This window comes from Eschscholzia californica, unplaced genomic scaffold, assembly GCF_041429995.1.
Source record: "Eschscholzia californica isolate CP2 unplaced genomic scaffold, dmEscCali1.0.p SCAF_2, whole genome shotgun sequence".
Taxonomy (NCBI): domain Eukaryota; kingdom Viridiplantae; phylum Streptophyta; class Magnoliopsida; order Ranunculales; family Papaveraceae; genus Eschscholzia; species Eschscholzia californica.
Window position 1 is genome coordinate 8,268,163 of NW_028238309.1, and position 16,135 is coordinate 8,284,297.

The 16,135-nt window shown below is 36.4% G+C and overlaps 2 protein-coding genes across 3 annotated transcripts; both read right to left on the reverse strand.

The window, feature by feature from the left end:
• Window positions 1–113: 113 nt before the first annotated feature.
• On the reverse strand, window positions 114–6,226 carry LOC147555888 (chitin elicitor receptor kinase 1-like). Its single transcript, XM_086663609.1, has 11 exons — window positions 5,414–6,226; window positions 4,429–4,454; window positions 4,056–4,197; window positions 3,095–3,294; window positions 2,352–2,441; window positions 2,032–2,125; window positions 1,795–1,946; window positions 1,617–1,708; window positions 976–1,114; window positions 774–872; window positions 114–682 (listed from the first exon to the last, which is right to left on the reverse strand). Exons 1-11 carry the CDS (start codon window positions 6,060–6,062, stop codon window positions 518–520), a joined length of 1,848 nt encoding a protein of 615 aa, XP_086519735.1. The 5' UTR covers window positions 6,063–6,226; the 3' UTR covers window positions 114–517.
• A 3,389-nt stretch (window positions 6,227–9,615) lies between these two features.
• On the reverse strand, window positions 9,616–16,121 carry LOC147555889 (chitin elicitor receptor kinase 1-like). Of its 2 annotated transcripts, none has more exons than XM_086663607.1 (11): window positions 15,090–16,121; window positions 13,949–13,982; window positions 13,581–13,721; window positions 13,206–13,405; window positions 12,495–12,584; window positions 11,719–11,812; window positions 11,482–11,633; window positions 11,302–11,393; window positions 10,454–10,592; window positions 10,246–10,344; window positions 9,616–10,151 (listed from the first exon to the last, which is right to left on the reverse strand). In XM_086663607.1, exons 3-11 carry the CDS (start codon window positions 13,639–13,641, stop codon window positions 9,987–9,989), a joined length of 1,092 nt encoding a protein of 363 aa, XP_086519733.1. In that variant the 5' UTR covers window positions 13,642–13,721; window positions 13,949–13,982; window positions 15,090–16,121; the 3' UTR covers window positions 9,616–9,986. The 2 variants fall into 2 exon arrangements, with proteins under 2 accessions (XP_086519733.1, XP_086519734.1); XM_086663608.1 differs by having other exon boundaries at window positions 13,581–13,742; window positions 13,971–13,982; window positions 15,090–15,884.
• Window positions 16,122–16,135: the final 14 nt, after the last annotated feature.

The window sequence follows — 16,135 nt, forward strand, 5'->3', positions numbered from 1 at the left end:
CTTGTACAAGGAATGTTCTAAATAATAGTAACATTTATGTCCCTATGCCGAAGGAAATCTAACTACATATACATGGAATATTAGAATGCATTATAATTCAGATGACAAAGGTATAAATAGAAAGAGAAGATAAAATAATGTTGATATTGAATATACATCCTTATGCAAATTGACTCGTTATAGAAAAAAACTCGTAGCTTTTGTACACAACATCCTTATCGAATGACAAACACACCACTTTCTCTACGTCGCAGTCTTTTACTATGAAAGACAGGCAACAAACCTTGATAATCACTTGAAAATTCGTAATAATGACACAAGTCATGAAACCTACAAACACTTTTTCCGGCTATTTTTTTATTTTTAGTCAACTGTAGTAAGATTGTCGAAACGTGTTCCACAGATGACAACCTAAGAAACTCCTGCATTGCCTGCTCTTTCCAGTTTCCGGAACATTCAAATACCCAATAGGCCCAAAAAAAATTCACAGAGGACATGTGAGTTGATATGGTGGTCTTTACCTTCCGGACATTAGGTTCACTAGTCCAGGGTTTTCGTAGAAAGCGGCAGCATCCCAATCCTCAGTTGTCGATGACAGTGTCATTAAAGCAACCACAATGGACCTCATGCTGGGCCTTAGTTGGGGAGTCTCTTGTGTGCATGCCTTGGCAAGTTGGGCCATCTGAGTACAAACCAAAACAATCAGGATAAATTTAAAATAAATATTACTAGTAAAATATGAAGAAACATTTTTGGTTGAGAACTGTTTTCACCTTAAGGACCGAGTCGAGGCAGTAGTTGTCCCCAAGTCTAGGATCAACAAGTTTACACAGATCGTTTTTTGGGTCAGGCTGATTAAGAGCCTCCTCAAACTGTATAATAACAGCCACAACAATATTTATTTCAAGGTGAGCGTCAAAATGTAACTATTCAAGAGACAATTTGTCAGAATAGTATAAAAAGGAAGAGAATAACCATATCAACTAGTCCTCTTAATTCATGATTAGATTCATTTGTCCTAACCACAGCTTCTTTTGCAGATATGAGTTCGTAAAGAACAACCCCGAAAGCATATACATCGACCTTAGGCGTGATTTCACCATACTGGGCGTACCTATAAGCAAGAAAAAGCTAAATCAACGTTTGAGTACCTAAATAACAATTACAAGCTTTAAGCGGGGGTTTAGTTTCAGTTCGTATTCAATAGACAAACAATGTCAATTATCATTGTTCATGGTTTAGACTTAAGAAAATAGTGCTAGGCTGTTTGCTAAAGAACTCCCAATCCCATCCGAGTCTCAAGAATAAACATCTACCTTTTTCTGGTTTTGGGACTGGACCGGACTTGCTATTACTGTTTTCTGGTTCATACTTGCCAGAACTGAATTGCTTTTTAAGCATATTCTCGTTCTTATCCTTAATTTTTGTCACAATTTTGATGCATTAGATGAAACAAATACACATGGATTCTTAAGTTTGTGGTCATCCAACTCAAAACCAATTGGCAATGAGTGGAGAGGACCTAGACATTATATGCTTGGTTGCTAAATACCCCTTTTCACATATGGGACTATTCTCACATGGATGAAGAAAAAAATGATATCTCACTGACTTACTCTGGAGGCATGTATCCAAATGTACCCACAACACGTGTTTGAAGTGACCCACTTCCAACTTCTGTGAGCTTTGTCAACCCAAAATCTGCTACCTGCATATTAGACATATTACTACATCAAGAAATAAGAAACATAGGCTTTTCATATAATCTGCTACTTAGGTTAACAAATTCACAACCTTTCCCCGGAAGTTTCTATCAATCAAAATGTTGGCAGATTTAATATCTCGATGGATGTAAACAGGAACAGTGTGCTCATGGATGTATTCAAGACCCCTTGCCGAATCGAAGGCTATTTGCACCCTTGTCGACCATGCCAGTGGTTCCTTCGCTATAATCACAATATTAAATTAAATAGCAACGTACTCAATGCAGTAATAATAGTAACAGAAAGTAGAAAAATAAACTTGGTTCACCTGATCCACGCAAGTGCTCGCTAAGGTTTCCACTGTCAATGAACTCATAAACTAGACATAAAGAACCCTCAACACAATAACCAATCAAGCGGACCTACATTGATCACATAAATAAAAAAACAAATAATAAGGCTCAAGGATTTTTTAGGAAGAATGCGTAACTATAACAAATACATAACCAAAAGTAGGATCACTTTCTGAGCCAGGTTCAAGGATTCCAATATGACACAATAGGAGTTCCAAATTCCTTGTGTATCAATACATAGAAAATATGCTTTGGATAACATTGAAACTAGAAAGTCATTAGAGAAGCAAAATACCAAATTTAAGTGATGAACGCGTGTTAGAACTTTCAGTTCTGCGAGGAACTCCTTTGATGCTTGCATCTCCATTTTCTTGATTGCAGCTTTCTGATGATGTAAAGAGTGAAAGAAAAGTGGAAGCATAATGTAAAACAATGTTTTGAAGTGCTCATAAGTCATACCCATTACTCTCTGTTATAAATAAGTAGCAAGCTTGATATTTGAGTAAAGTACAACTTAGATGGCACCAAGCAGAATAAAGTTTTGTAGCTGTATCCCATGAATTTTGCATATATTTTCCCCCATTACGCCCTAGTTTTTGTATGGACTTGCTCTGTGTTGATCTATATGGATGGCATGACTTGGATAGTTAACATTAAAAAACTAATCCACTATCAAGTGCAGCGACAATGACAATATCCAACTGGAAAAAGATATAGGTATTTAAGAGCCCTATCAATGCATTTCGTTTCTACTCTTTCGTGCCCATCTAGTCAAGGTTTGATAAATGTGAACCATAAATACGTTCATGTTCAACCTCCTTTTTCCACGTCGTAACGGCTTAACTTTCAAGGAAAGATAACACACTGAATCTATAGTACCATTTAAAAAATCTTCCATATGAGGCGACATATCGAAAGCTAGTGCCTGATGCATGCATTAGAATGGATAACTAATATTTATTGTACCCGGGACCCAAGAAATCTGAAAAACTGTGTGCTGTTTATTATCGTTTTCTTTGATTGTTTTTAGGAACATACCTCGCCTCTAAGCTCGGCATAGTAAACAGTACCAAAGCCACCTTGACCTATTTTATTAGCCAAGCTGAAGTCATCTGTAGCCCTGGCAAGCTCTTCATATGAAAATTCCACTGATTTATCCACAGTGATACCTGTCAGCCTAGGTGAAACAATGGACGTTGAGGAAGCTAATTCCGTACTCGTAAAAGCACCGTCAGAATCTACATACAGAGAAGGGAAAAAAATCAATCACTAAAACAATATGTTCCCTGTTGTAATTACCTATTGCTAAACAAGTAAATAGATAGTAAAGTTAATAAAAGTTTCTTATTCACATGAGATAACATCAGTTGGGCAATATCTTATGTATGATGGAACTTCTGAGGTGGCTCCTGCTAACTTAAATTTTGTTTGGAATAAATGAGGTACTACCATTTTCCTATAATAAAGCAAGTCTAGATTGGAACTTTTTGTGTAAGCCTGTTCTAAACCATCTGGACTTTCTAAGTGATCGGACAAAGAAAAGAGATGGAAAATTAGCATGAAATAAATTGAATTCTACAGAAAAATTGTATACAGAAAAAGGGACTAAATGCGTTATGTTTCCAAAACTCAAAATTGCATAAGGAAGCATAGATTAATAAAACTATAAGTGCATGGTTAAGGAGAATAATTGTTGACCTTGTGTCCCAACAGGTGCCACACTCCATCAGGATAAAGGATAGTTCATAAGATAGTTAAGTGAAGTTTGAAAGGATTTACAGAAAGTAAGTTCATAAAATAAACGTAACAAGAAAAACACATAGTAACTGATTAAACATGGGAGGCTTCAGTTACAAAGATCACGAGGAATCCTTAATTCCTTATTACTTATGTCTGTTCTACCAAGAGCTTATCTGAATATTCTTAATGAAGCTTACCACTAAATGTGGACTGCAGAATCAAAGAGACGAAGAATTACAATATAAGAATTGCAGAGTACCTTTATATTCTGCAGACAGCAATGATGTCTTCATCATTTTCCTTCTCGAAAGTCGTACATACACACAGATTGCCAAAAAGAGGGGAACAGCTACTGCTGCAACAAAGATACCAACAATGGCTCCAACTGAAAGTCCTCCTGAGTTCAAAAACGGCAAATTTTAAGGGTCTATACTAACGCCTGAAATTCATCATTATAAGATCTTCTTTTTTATCCAAGAAGCATAATCTGTAATAAGAAGTTAATCCCACACCTTTGCTGCATAAACAAAAAAAAAGTTAAAATTTAGAAACTAATTTTCTGTTTTGAACTTAAGTACAAGATAAGGGTAGACGCATCCACTAGCTAAGTTAAATAATGAATACCTCTTTATCAGTGGTCGGTAGCTTCCTGTTAGATCTGCAATAAACCGAGAGAATAGCAAGGTTAGTTTCATTCTGGTTATATTCATCAAAACTTACAATTGTGCTGCAATGTATTGCTCTAAATTTCAATTAATGTATGCCAAATGCTAGAAAGTTATTTAAATAAATAAATCAGCTAGGTTCCTAAGATCCACTTATATCTTCTGTCACATTCACCAAACGAATGACTGATAAAGTTTAGCATACCTCTCTCACTCAAATTCTTATTGTTTCTGAATTACATCCACTGATGAACTCAGTGGATGGAACATTTAGCTAATAGATGCGTCCTGTGCAAAGCCCAGGAGGAAAGCTTAGACCACATCTTCCTGTCCTGTCCTGTCCTATAGCTAGCAGTATTTGGAACTACTTTATAGCTTCCTTCAAGGTATTTTGGTGCAGACCAGGCAGCATCAAGCAATTGCCAGAGCAATGGGAGGGCCTCTATAAGTGTAAGAACAAAAGGAATGTATGGGAGGCGATCCCTTTGCCCATCATTTTGAACCTTTGGATGGATATAAGTACCAAGATTTTCACGGATTCAAATGGGAACACAATGTAGATGTGGAAGATATCAAAGGCACTATTTACTCTTGGATTAAAAATGTGGATGCCTTTAGGCCGTATCTTACATTGATGTTGTAATTAACTGGGAGGCGTGGATTTCGTGAGACTTCCACCATCTCCCTCCTTTCTATGTAAATATTTTCGTCTCTTCAATATATTCATTCAAATTTTCAAAAAATAATAATCATCAGGTCTTCAGATTGTGAGAATAGACCCACATGGGCAAGGAATCTAATACTCCAAAGAATATAAAATCTAGGTCCTCTACCCTCATCGTTGTTTGGTTTTGAAGTGGATGTCCACAAACTAAATATGTTATCAGAGGTTTGATAACTCAAAATACAAATTTCCCTACTAACACACAAAAACATTTGGAAAAGAGATTACCTTTGGTAGGGATGTAAACCAATCCTTTTCCAGCATCGAAGTTCAGATCAGGGTTATACTGCCGAAGTAATTCTGAAGTGATATTGAATCGAGAAACAATAGATGATAAATTCTCCCCAGGACGCAAAGGGTATGACATAAACAACCCATAATCCTTGTTTATATTTCTATCCCCACAATAACAATTCACAGTGACATTTAATTGAGCATCAGTATCTGGTATATCATTAGGATTATAACTATTATACTTCTTTAACAACTCCAAAGTCGTTAGATTCGCGTAGTATTTCCTTGAAATCTTCTCGTAGTTATCGTCAGGACCAACAAAGTAATCGAAAACGTGAGCTAAGAAATCTCCATTGATGCAATCACAAGTGAAAGGAATATTTATTCTGGTATTTATTTTGATACTATCTTTGTTAGGAACTTGAGGATTATATTCCAGAATTTTACCAATCTCAGTATGCATAAGTACAGAAATGAAAGTGAGATTTGATTTATCCCAAATGTTATAAGAAGCTAAAGCTAGGTCACATCCAGTTTTGCACTTGGCTTCTACTTTAGGTATGTCAGTACTTGTAAAAAGAACCACAAAGAACACAAATACTAACCTAATTTGAGTTTTGTAACTTCTTCTACTAAAAATCATTATTTGTTGGATTGAGCTGCAACTAGGACAGATGCTAACCTGTGTTGAATAGGGTTTGTTCTTTGCTTTTCAGGAAGAAGAATGAGGTTCTTATTACTCTCATTCTTGAAAAGGGATAAGGACTTGAGTGGAAAAATTGACTTGGTCTGAGTAGTAGTATAATGAGAGACAAGCAATTGGATGATATTTTGGGTGGGATATGAAGTGACATTTGCGTATAAATAAGATAGAAGGAACTTTCAACAAAAAAAAAGAAGAAGAAGAAGAAGAAGAATATCAATTTTAAAATGAATGGACATGGAAGTTTGGGAAGTTCCATTTAGGACCTTTGTTTCTTCTCAAGGGAGTGAAAAACTGAATCTTAGAAATTTGGAATGAGAGAGTCAGCTTGATGATCACACTCTAAAAGTCCTAGTTGTTAAAGAAGATTTCAAGGAACACTCTAACAAACACTCTATAACTATTATACTTTACTTGAAAACTGAATCCATTTCTAGAGTGTCCTCTTGAGATATCTCTAATTGTCCAACTCATCAATATTTGATTTTCAACCAACAGAAATTGAGTCTTCTATATTTTCTAAATAATTAATTATTTATTTACAAAAATAACTATGACACATAAGTAAATAAGATAAGTTTAGAGTTTTATATTTGAGACAAAAAAATTGAGGATCTCTATTTCCGCCACCTAGGAGTGAGAATCTCAATTGGAACTTGACACATAAGACGAATAGAGATTTTTTTTTGAGTTTTGCATTATGCTCTTATGAAGTTCCTTTTTAGCTGCTCCCCATTGTCTCCAATAAAAAATGGTCAATATATGGAAAATCAATTTTCTTATATAGACAACTATTTTATAAAGACAACTATTTTATATTAGACTTAATCACAAAGTTTGATATTAATTCTATAGAAAAATGTCAAACGTGTGTGGAGTCTAATTAAACAAATTTTCATTTTCGTTTTGTAGAATTAGATATAGAACCATTAGAGTTAATTCACAGTAACATACGTGATCTGAAAATAGGTCAGACTAGAGAAGGTAAAAAGTATGTTATCACCTTCACAAACGATAGTGCAAGGTACTATCACGTTTACTTGCTAAGAAGTAAAGATGAAGCATTAGAAAAATTCAAAATATTAAAAAATGAAGTTGAAAATCAACTTAATCGAAAAATTATGATTCTAAGAAGCGATAGAGAAGGAGAGTATGAATCTCTTTTAGCTGAAATTTGTGTCGAAAGTGACATCATTTATCAGACTAGTGCTTCTTATACACCTCAACAAAATGGTGTAACAAAGCAAAAGAATCGAACTCTGAAAGAGATGATGAATGTGTTATTACTCAGTTCTACATTACTTCAGAACTTGTGGGAGGGGAGGCAATATTGTCACCAACTACTAATTAAATAAGTTACCTCACAAGAAAAGAGGTGAGATCCCTTATGAATTGTGGAACGGCAGAAAACCATCTTTTAAATTCATTAGAGTATGGCGCTGGTGCCTCTACCCAAACGGGTCAAAATAGGACCAAGGACACTAGACTGTATTTTCGTTGGATATGCAGAAAGCATTAGTGCATACAGGTTTCCGGTTCACAAGTCTAGATATACATGTGAATACCATCTTAGAATCACGGGATGCCGAATTCTTGGAAAATATATTTCCATGTAGATCTACATCAAAGGAAAAATCTCTAAAATTGAAGAAAGTAAAAAAATTCTGAAAGCGATAAAAATCCAATAGAGGACGAGTTGGAAGAGCCTCGAAAGAGTAAAAGGGCAAGTGTGGCCAAAACCTTCGGTCATGATTTTCAAACTTACATGTTGGAAAGTGAGCCTTAGACATTTAAAGAAGCATGTCAACTCCGGAAGCTCCATTTTGGAAAGAGGCAGTGAAGAGTGGGATTGAGTCCATCATGAATAACCATACATGGGAGTTAGTAGATCTCCCAATAGGTTGCAAATCATTAAGTTGCAAATGGATCTTCAAAAGTAAACTGAAGACAGATGTATATTGACAAGTATAAAGCCATACCTGTGGCTCAAGAATTCAGACAGAGAGAAGGTCTAAATTATTTCGATACTTACTCTCATGTTACTCAAATCACATTTATAAGATTGCTAATTGCGATAAAATCTATCCACAGTCTGGAAATACATCAGATAGATGTAAAGACAGTTTTCTTAAATAGACAACTGGAAGAAGAAATCTATATGACTCAACCAGAAGGGTTTGTGATACCCGACCAAGAGAAGAAAGTTTGTAAGTTAGTAAACTCGCTTTATAGATTAAAGCAAGCTCCTAAACAGTGTCTTTAGGAATTTGATCAAGCAATGTTATGAAATGGGTTTAAAATAAATGAGTGTGACAAGTGTGTCTACATTAAAGTCACTGCTAAAGGATGTGTAATCTTATGTTTGTACGTAGATGACATTCTTATTTATGAGAAATAATATAAATGTCATAAAAACAACTAAGCAAATGGTGCCAAAGAATTTTCGACATGAAAGACTTAGGGAGAGCTGAAGTCATTCTTGGAATAAAAATCTCTATAAGTTCGTTTGGGATAAAATTATCTCAGATTCACTACGTTGAGAAAATTATAGAAAATTTCAGCAAGAGTGTAAGAGTTTAGCTCGGGCACCGATAATCCAAGCATGCATTTGATAATCTTGGTCAAGGAGTAAACCAGTTAAGGTACTCATAGTTTATTGGAAGTCTAATGTACTTGATGAATTGGACATAACTGGACATAGCCTATTTTGTCAGCAAACTGAGTAGGTTTACTAGCAAATCGAGTAAGGAGCATTGGACTTCTAAGTAAGGGTACTTAGGTATTTGAGACAGACTAAAGAGTATGGGGTATTATATACCAAATATTCTGAAGTATTAGAAGGATATGTGGATGCCAATTGGATCTCAGATACTGATGATACCAAGTTAACCAGTGGATACATATTCACACTGGGTGGGGCTGTCATATCATGGAAATCCTCAAAGCAAACATGCATAGCTCGATCGACAATGGATTCAGAATTCATTACTCCGGATAAAGCAGGAGAAGAGGTTGAGCGGTTGAGGCACTTCCTGGAGGAACTACGATAATAAGGCATCTATTGCAACAACGCGTAGTGAAAATGTATAACACTAAGTCACGACATATTCGTCGACGACATAATACCGTAAAGCAATTACTCTCAGAAGGAGTCATAACAGTAGATTATGTCAAATCTAAGGATAACCTAACAGATCCATTTACAAACACGTTACATAGAGAGTTGCTTCGCCAAGGGAAATGGGACTTTTGCCTAAAGTAAATGAGTAAAGTCATAACGAAAACCCAACCTATGTGACTGAAGATCTCAGGATGTAGGTTCAATGGGAAAACTGAAGTCACTCGCTCGGAACACTAAAAGAGATGGGCAAACGGATGCCCGTGGGTCAAGATGGATATGGGCAAACGGATGCGGTTGTGTTCTCATGGGCTAACCAAAATTGTATGTGTTCAGATGACAAAGATATAAATAGGAAGAGAAGATAGAATAGTGTTGATATTGAATATCCATACATTCTTATACAAATTTGTACTCATTACAGAAGATGCTCATAGCTTTTGTACACAACTTACTGTACAGTGGAGTCTTTTACTATGAAAGATAGGGCAACAAACCTTTATAATCAGTCAGAAAATTCGTAATAATGATACAAGGAATGAAACCTATAAACATTTTTTGAGGCTCTTTTTTACTACGGTCTACTGCCTTAAGATTGTCGACCTGTGTTCCACAGACAAGAACTTAAGAAACTCCTACATTGCCTGCTCTTTCCAGTTTCCGAAATATTCAAATACCAGATAGGCCCAAAACAAATTCACAGAGGAAAAGCGAGTTGATATAGCGCCTTCGTGATGGGTTGGTCTTTACCTTCCTGACATTAGGTTCACTAATCCATGGTTTTCATGGAAAGCTGCAGCATCCCAATCCTCGGTTGTCGATGAAAGTGTCATTAAAGCAACCACAATGGACCTCATGCTGGGCCTTAGTTGGGGAGTCTCTTGTGTGCATGCCTTGGCAAGTTGGGCCATCTGAGAACACACCAAAACAATCAGGAGAAATTCAAAATAAATATTAGTACTAGTAAAATATGAAGAAATATTTTTGATTGAGAACTGTTTTCACCTTACGGACCGAGTCGAGGGGGTAGTTGTCCCCAAGTCTAGGATCAACAAGTTTACACAGATCGTCTTTTGGGTCAGGCTGATTAAGAGCCTCTTCAAACTGTATAATAACAGCCACAATAATATTTATTTCAAGGTTAGTGTCAAAATGTAACTATTTCGACTTTCAAGAAACAGTGCCAGAATAGTATAAAAAGGAAGAGAATAACCATAGCTACAAGTCCTCTTGATTCAATATTAGATTCATTTGTTCTAACCACAGCCTGTTTTGCAGATATAAGTTCGTAAAGAACAACCCCAAAAGCATATACATCGACCTTAGGCGTGATGTCACCATACTGCGCGTACCTATAAGCAAGAAAAAGCTAAATCAATGTTTGAGTACCTAAATAACAATTACAAGCTTTAAGGGGGTGTTTAGTTTCAGTTCGTATTCAGTAGACAAACAATGTCAAATATCCTTGTTCATGGTTTAGACTTTAGAGAATAGTGCTAGTGTTTTTGCTAAAGAACTACCAATCCCATCTGAGTCTCAAGAATAAACATCTACCTTTAATTGGTTTTGGGACTGGACCGGACTTGCTATTACTGTTTTCTGGTTCATACTTGGCATAACTGAATTGCTTTTTAAGCATATTCTCGTTCTTATCCCTTAATTTTTGTCACAACTTTGATGCATTAGATGAAACAAATAGACATGGATTGTTAAGTTTGTGGTCATCCAACTCAAAACCAATAGGCAATGAGTGAAGAGGACTATACATTATATGATTGGTTGCTAGATACCCCTTCTCCCATATGGGACTATTCTCACACGCCCCCTCACGTGTGGCGTATTTCAGCTTCACACGTGTTTCTTTTCTTTCTTTTCGGGTGGCGTGAAGCACGTGTTTCTTTTAAGCCAATCACGTGTTCGCCTAGCTCTGGTACAATGTTAAGTCTGTGGTCGTCAAACTAAAAACCAATTGGCAATGAGTGCAGAGGACCTAGACATGATATGTTTGGTTGCTATTCTCACATGGATGAAGAAAAAAAAAATGGTATCTTACTGACTTACTCTGGGGGCATGTATCCGAATGTACCCACAACACGTGTTTGGAGTGACCCACTTCCAACTTCTGTGAGCTTTGTCAACCCAAAATCTGCTACCTGCATATTAGACATATTACTGCATCAAGAATTAAGAAACATAGGCTTTTCATATAATCTGGGCTACTTAGGTTAACAAATTCACAACCTTTCCCCGGAAGTTTCTATCTATCAAAATATTGGCAGATTTAATATCTCGATGGATGTAAACAGGAACAGTGTGCTCATGGATGTATTCAAGACCTCTTGCCGAATCGAGGGCTATTTGCACCCTTGTCGACCATGTCAGTGGTTCCTTCGCTAAAATCACAACATTAAATTAAATAGGAACGTACTCAATGCAGTAAGAATTGTAACAGAAAGTAGAAACATAAACTTGGTTCACCTGATCCACGCAAGTGCTCGCTAAGGTTTCCACTGTCAATGAACTCATAAACTAGAAATAAAGAACCCTCAACACAATAACCAATCAAGCGAACCTACATTCATCACATAAATAAAACAACAAATAATAAGCCTCGAGGACTTTCTACGAAGAATGCGTAACTAAAAGTAGGATCAGTTTCTGAGCCAGGTTTAAGTTTTAAATATCACACAATAGGAGTTCCAAATTCCTTGCGTATCAATATATTTCTCCAACACCTTATCAGTTGAAATTGGTGAACTGGATCTTGACAAACTAATAGATTATTTGACCAGTGTTGGGTGGTAATGGGCCTCTCTCACCCCAAAAGCTAGCTCTAGAGGTAAGGCTTCTCCCACACTTATTAACGCCCCTTGCCCCTTCCACAACCAATGTGGGATTAACCTAACAGGTTTCATAACTGAATGCTGATGAGGTGGTAAGGACTTCATATTGTAGTACTCTAGTAAATCAGACTACTTAGCTGAAATATCAATGAATTTTGAGTGAACCGCCCATTTTTTTTGTAAGCCATGTCTTGTTATAAGATTTTAATTCAGTTGAATTCTATTTCCACCTCAATTCTACGTTTTTTGCCAGTTCGGTGTACTTGTGAACAACAACAGATGCATACCAAACAGGCAGTCAGATACGCATTATAGTTACCTAGAGGCAGGTTTTTGTCAAAAAGTAAATAACATTGAAGAATATGCTTTGGATAATATAGAAACTAGACAGGCACTAGAGAAGCAAAATACCAAATTTAAGTGATGAACGCGTGTTAGAACTTTCAGTTCTGCAAGGAACTCCTTTGATGCTTGCATGTCCATTTTCTTGATTGCAGCTTTCTGATGATGTAAAGAGTCAAAGAAAAGTGGAAGCTTAATGTAAAACAATGTTGAGCGAAGTGGAGTCAAAGAAAAGTGCTCATAAGTAGCAAGCTTGAGAAATCGAGTAAAGTACAACATAGATTGGACCAAGCAGAATAAGGTTTTGTAGCTGTATCCCATGAATTTTGCATATATTTTCCCCCATTATGCCCTAGTTTTTATATGGACTTGCTCTATGTTGATCTATATGGATGGAATAACTTGGATAGTTAAGATTCAAAAATTAATCCACTATATCAAGTGCAGCGACAATGATAATATCCAACTGGAAAAAGATCTAGGTATTTAACAGCCCTATTAAATCCATTCGTTTTCTACTCTTTTGTGCCCATCTAGTCAAGGTGTGATAATTGTGAACCATAAATACGTTCATGTTCGACCTCCTTCGTTTTCCACATCGTAACGGCTTAGCTTTCAGGGAATGATAACACACTGAAGCTATAGTACCATTTAAAAATCTTCCATATGAGGCGACATAACGATAGCTAGTGCCTGATGCATGGATTAGAATGGATAACGAAATCTGAAAAACTGTGTGCTGTTTATTATCGTTTTCTTTGATTTTTTTTAGGAACATACCTCGCCTCTAAGCTCTGCATAGTAAACAGTACCAAAGCCACCTTGACCAATTTTATTAGCCAAGCTGAAGTCATCTGTAGCCCTGGCAAGCTCTTCATATGAAAATTCCACTGATTTATCCACAGTGATACCAGTTAGCCTAGGTGAAACAATGGACGTTGAAGAAGCTAATTCTGTACTCGTAAAACCACCGTCAGAATCTACATACAGAGAAGGGAAAAAATGAATCACTAAAACAATATGTTCCCTGTTGTAGTTACCTATTATTTATATCTGTTTTACCAAGAGCTAATCTGAATATTCTTAATGAAGCTTACCACTAAATGTGGACTATACAATCAAGAGAAGAATTACAATATCAAAATTGCAGAGTACCTTTATATTCTGCAGAGAGCAATGATGTCTTCTTCATCATTTTCCTTCTTGAAAGTCGCATATACACACAGATTGCCAAAAATAGCGCAACAACTACTGCTGCAACAGAGACCCCAACAATAATTCCAACTGAAAGTCCGCCTGAGTTCAAAAACGGGAAATCTTAAGGGTCTATATTAACGCCTGAAATTTATCATTGTAAGATCTTGTTTTTTTTTCAAGAAGCATAATCTGTAATAAGAAGTTAATCCCACACCTTTGCTGCATAAACAAAAAAAAAGTTAAAATTTAGAAACTAATTTTCTGTTTTGAACTTAAGTACAAGATAAGGGTAGACGCATCCACTAGCTAAGTTAAATAATGAATACCTCTTTATCAGTGGTCGGTAGCTTCCTGTTAGATCTGCAATAAACCGAGAGAATAGCAAGGTTAGTTTCATTCTGGTTATATTCATCAAAACTTACAATTGTGCTGCAATGTATTGCTCTAAATTTCAATTAACGTATGACAAATGCTAGAAAGTTATTTAAATAAATAAATTAGCTAGGTTCCTAAGATCCACTTATATCTTCTGTCACATTCACCAAACGAAAGACTGATAAAGTTTAGCATACCTCTCGCACTCAAATTCTTATTGTTTGGCAACATTTAAAAGAAGGAGAACAATAATCATCAGGTCTACAGATTGTGAGTAAGTGGATGCCCACAAACTTAATATGGTATCAGAGGTAGCACATAGCCACACATGTGATAGGTTCAATGGCCAGAAATGCTACATAATCACAACACCCAACAAAAAGACATGTATTAGGCTCAAATGAATGTCACACGTGCAGGGTCGTGTGAGAATACACCCCACATGGGCAAGGTATCTCATACCCCAAAATACATAATTTAGGTCATCTTCCTCACTACCAATTGGTTTTGAGTTGGATAGCAACAGGGTTTCGCTGATGACTGAGGAAATTGACATAGTCATGTTGTAGTCACTATTCTAATCACATAATAGAGGACTTCAATGTTAACTTTGTGGTCATCCAACTCAAAACCAATTGGCAATGAGTGGAGAGGACCTATACATTATATTCTTGGTTGCTAGTTACCCCTTCTCCCATGTGAGACTCTTCTCCCCCTCACGTGTGGAGTGGTTAGCCTAACACGTGTTTTTTTTTTGTTTTGGGTGACATGGAGCATGTGTGGCTTTTAAGCCTATCATGTGTGGGCCTAGCTCTGATACCATGTTAAGTTTGTAGTCATCCAACTCAAAACCAATTGCCAATAAGTGGTGAGTACCTATACATTATATTCTTGGTTGTTAGTTACCTCTTCTCCCATGTGGGACTATTCTCACATTCAATTATGCATAATATATCTCCGTATGACTAATTGAATTGATAAGAACAATCAAACAAAAAAACCAGTATAGGGAAACTAAAGTCATCAAAGGTCTCTAAACACTAAGCAACAAATTTCCCTACTAACAACCAATATAACTAGAAAAGAGATCACCTTTGCTAGGGATATAGACAACTCCTTTACCGCTAGAGAAATTCGAATTAGGGTTGTACTGTCGAACTACTTCCGAACTGAGGTTGAATCCAGAAGCAATAGATGCCAAATTCTCCCCAGGCTTCAAAGGGTATGTCACAAACAACCCATAATCCTTGTTTATATTTTTATCCCCACAATAACAATTCACAGTGACATTTACTGAAACTCCAGTATCTGGTACATTAGTAGCAGCATATCTATTGTACTTGGTCAACAACGCCGGCGTTGTTAGATCGGCGTAGTATGTCTTTGAAATCCTCTCGTAATTATCACCGGAGACGACTTTGTAAACAAAAAAGTGACCTAAGATATCTTCATTAATGCAATCACAAGAAAACGGAATATTTAATCTCTGACCAGTAGCAATACTATCTTTATTCGGAACTTGGGGATTATATTTGAGAATCGTATCGATTTCAGTTTGCATAACTTGAGAAATGAAAGTGAGATTTGATTTCTCCCAGACAGTATAAGAAGCTAAAGCTAGATCACATCCAGTTTTGCACTTAGCTTCTACTTCAATTCCAGTACTTAAAAAGAAAATTACCAAGAACAGAAACCCTAAACCAAATTCAATTTTGTAATTTCTTCTGGATGTTTTTGTGAAGATCATGATGATTGGTTGAGATGATTGCCTCTTCTACAACTTAGAATTCAGCAGAGCCGTTTACAAGAGAAAGTGGGAAGGAATTAGTAAAACCCTAAATTTTGATTGAGGAATTTTTGGGATAAGCTTCGAATTGGGGAATTAAAAATGTGAAGGGAGAAGTGGTGGTAGATATTCTTCGGTCTTCCTTCTGTTGGCTGCTGTTGCTGTTTGACTTTGACCAACCACAGTAACGGTCGTCTTCATTGTTTTACCGGGAATGGAGAACTTCCCAAAGTCTAACTGGACCCCAGTGTTGGTTGAGTAGTTGACTCTGTCTCTCCGAGCACGCAAAATGTCAATAACATGGAAGTGTTTGTTTGCTTTTAAGGGTCCCTCTGTTACGCGGGAATGTCTG

Bases quoted from the DNA above. Each gene is read 5' to 3' on its own strand.
- LOC147555888 (XM_086663609.1), bottom strand. From the start codon at position 6,062: ATGATTTTTAGTAGAAGAAGTTACAAAACTCAAATTAGGTTAGTATTT. The intron at 4,455-5,413 runs GTAATCTCTTTT...GGTTTATTGCAG, and splicing joins GGTTTACATCCCTACCAAAG to ATCTAACAGGAAGCTACCGA. The intron at 683-773 runs GTGAAAACAGTT...GTTTGTACTCAG, and splicing joins GCCTCGACTCGGTCCTTAAG to ATGGCCCAACTTGCCAAGGC.
- LOC147555889 (XM_086663608.1), bottom strand. From the start codon at position 15,744: ATGATCTTCACAAAAACATCCAGAAGAAATTACAAAATTGAATTTGGT. The intron at 13,406-13,580 runs GTACTCTGCAAT...CTCTGTATGTAG, and splicing joins GCTCTCTGCAGAATATAAAG to ATTCTGACGGTGGTTTTACG. The intron at 10,345-10,453 runs GTTATTCTCTTC...GTTATTATACAG, and splicing joins CAAGAGGACTTGTAGCTATG to TTTGAAGAGGCTCTTAATCA.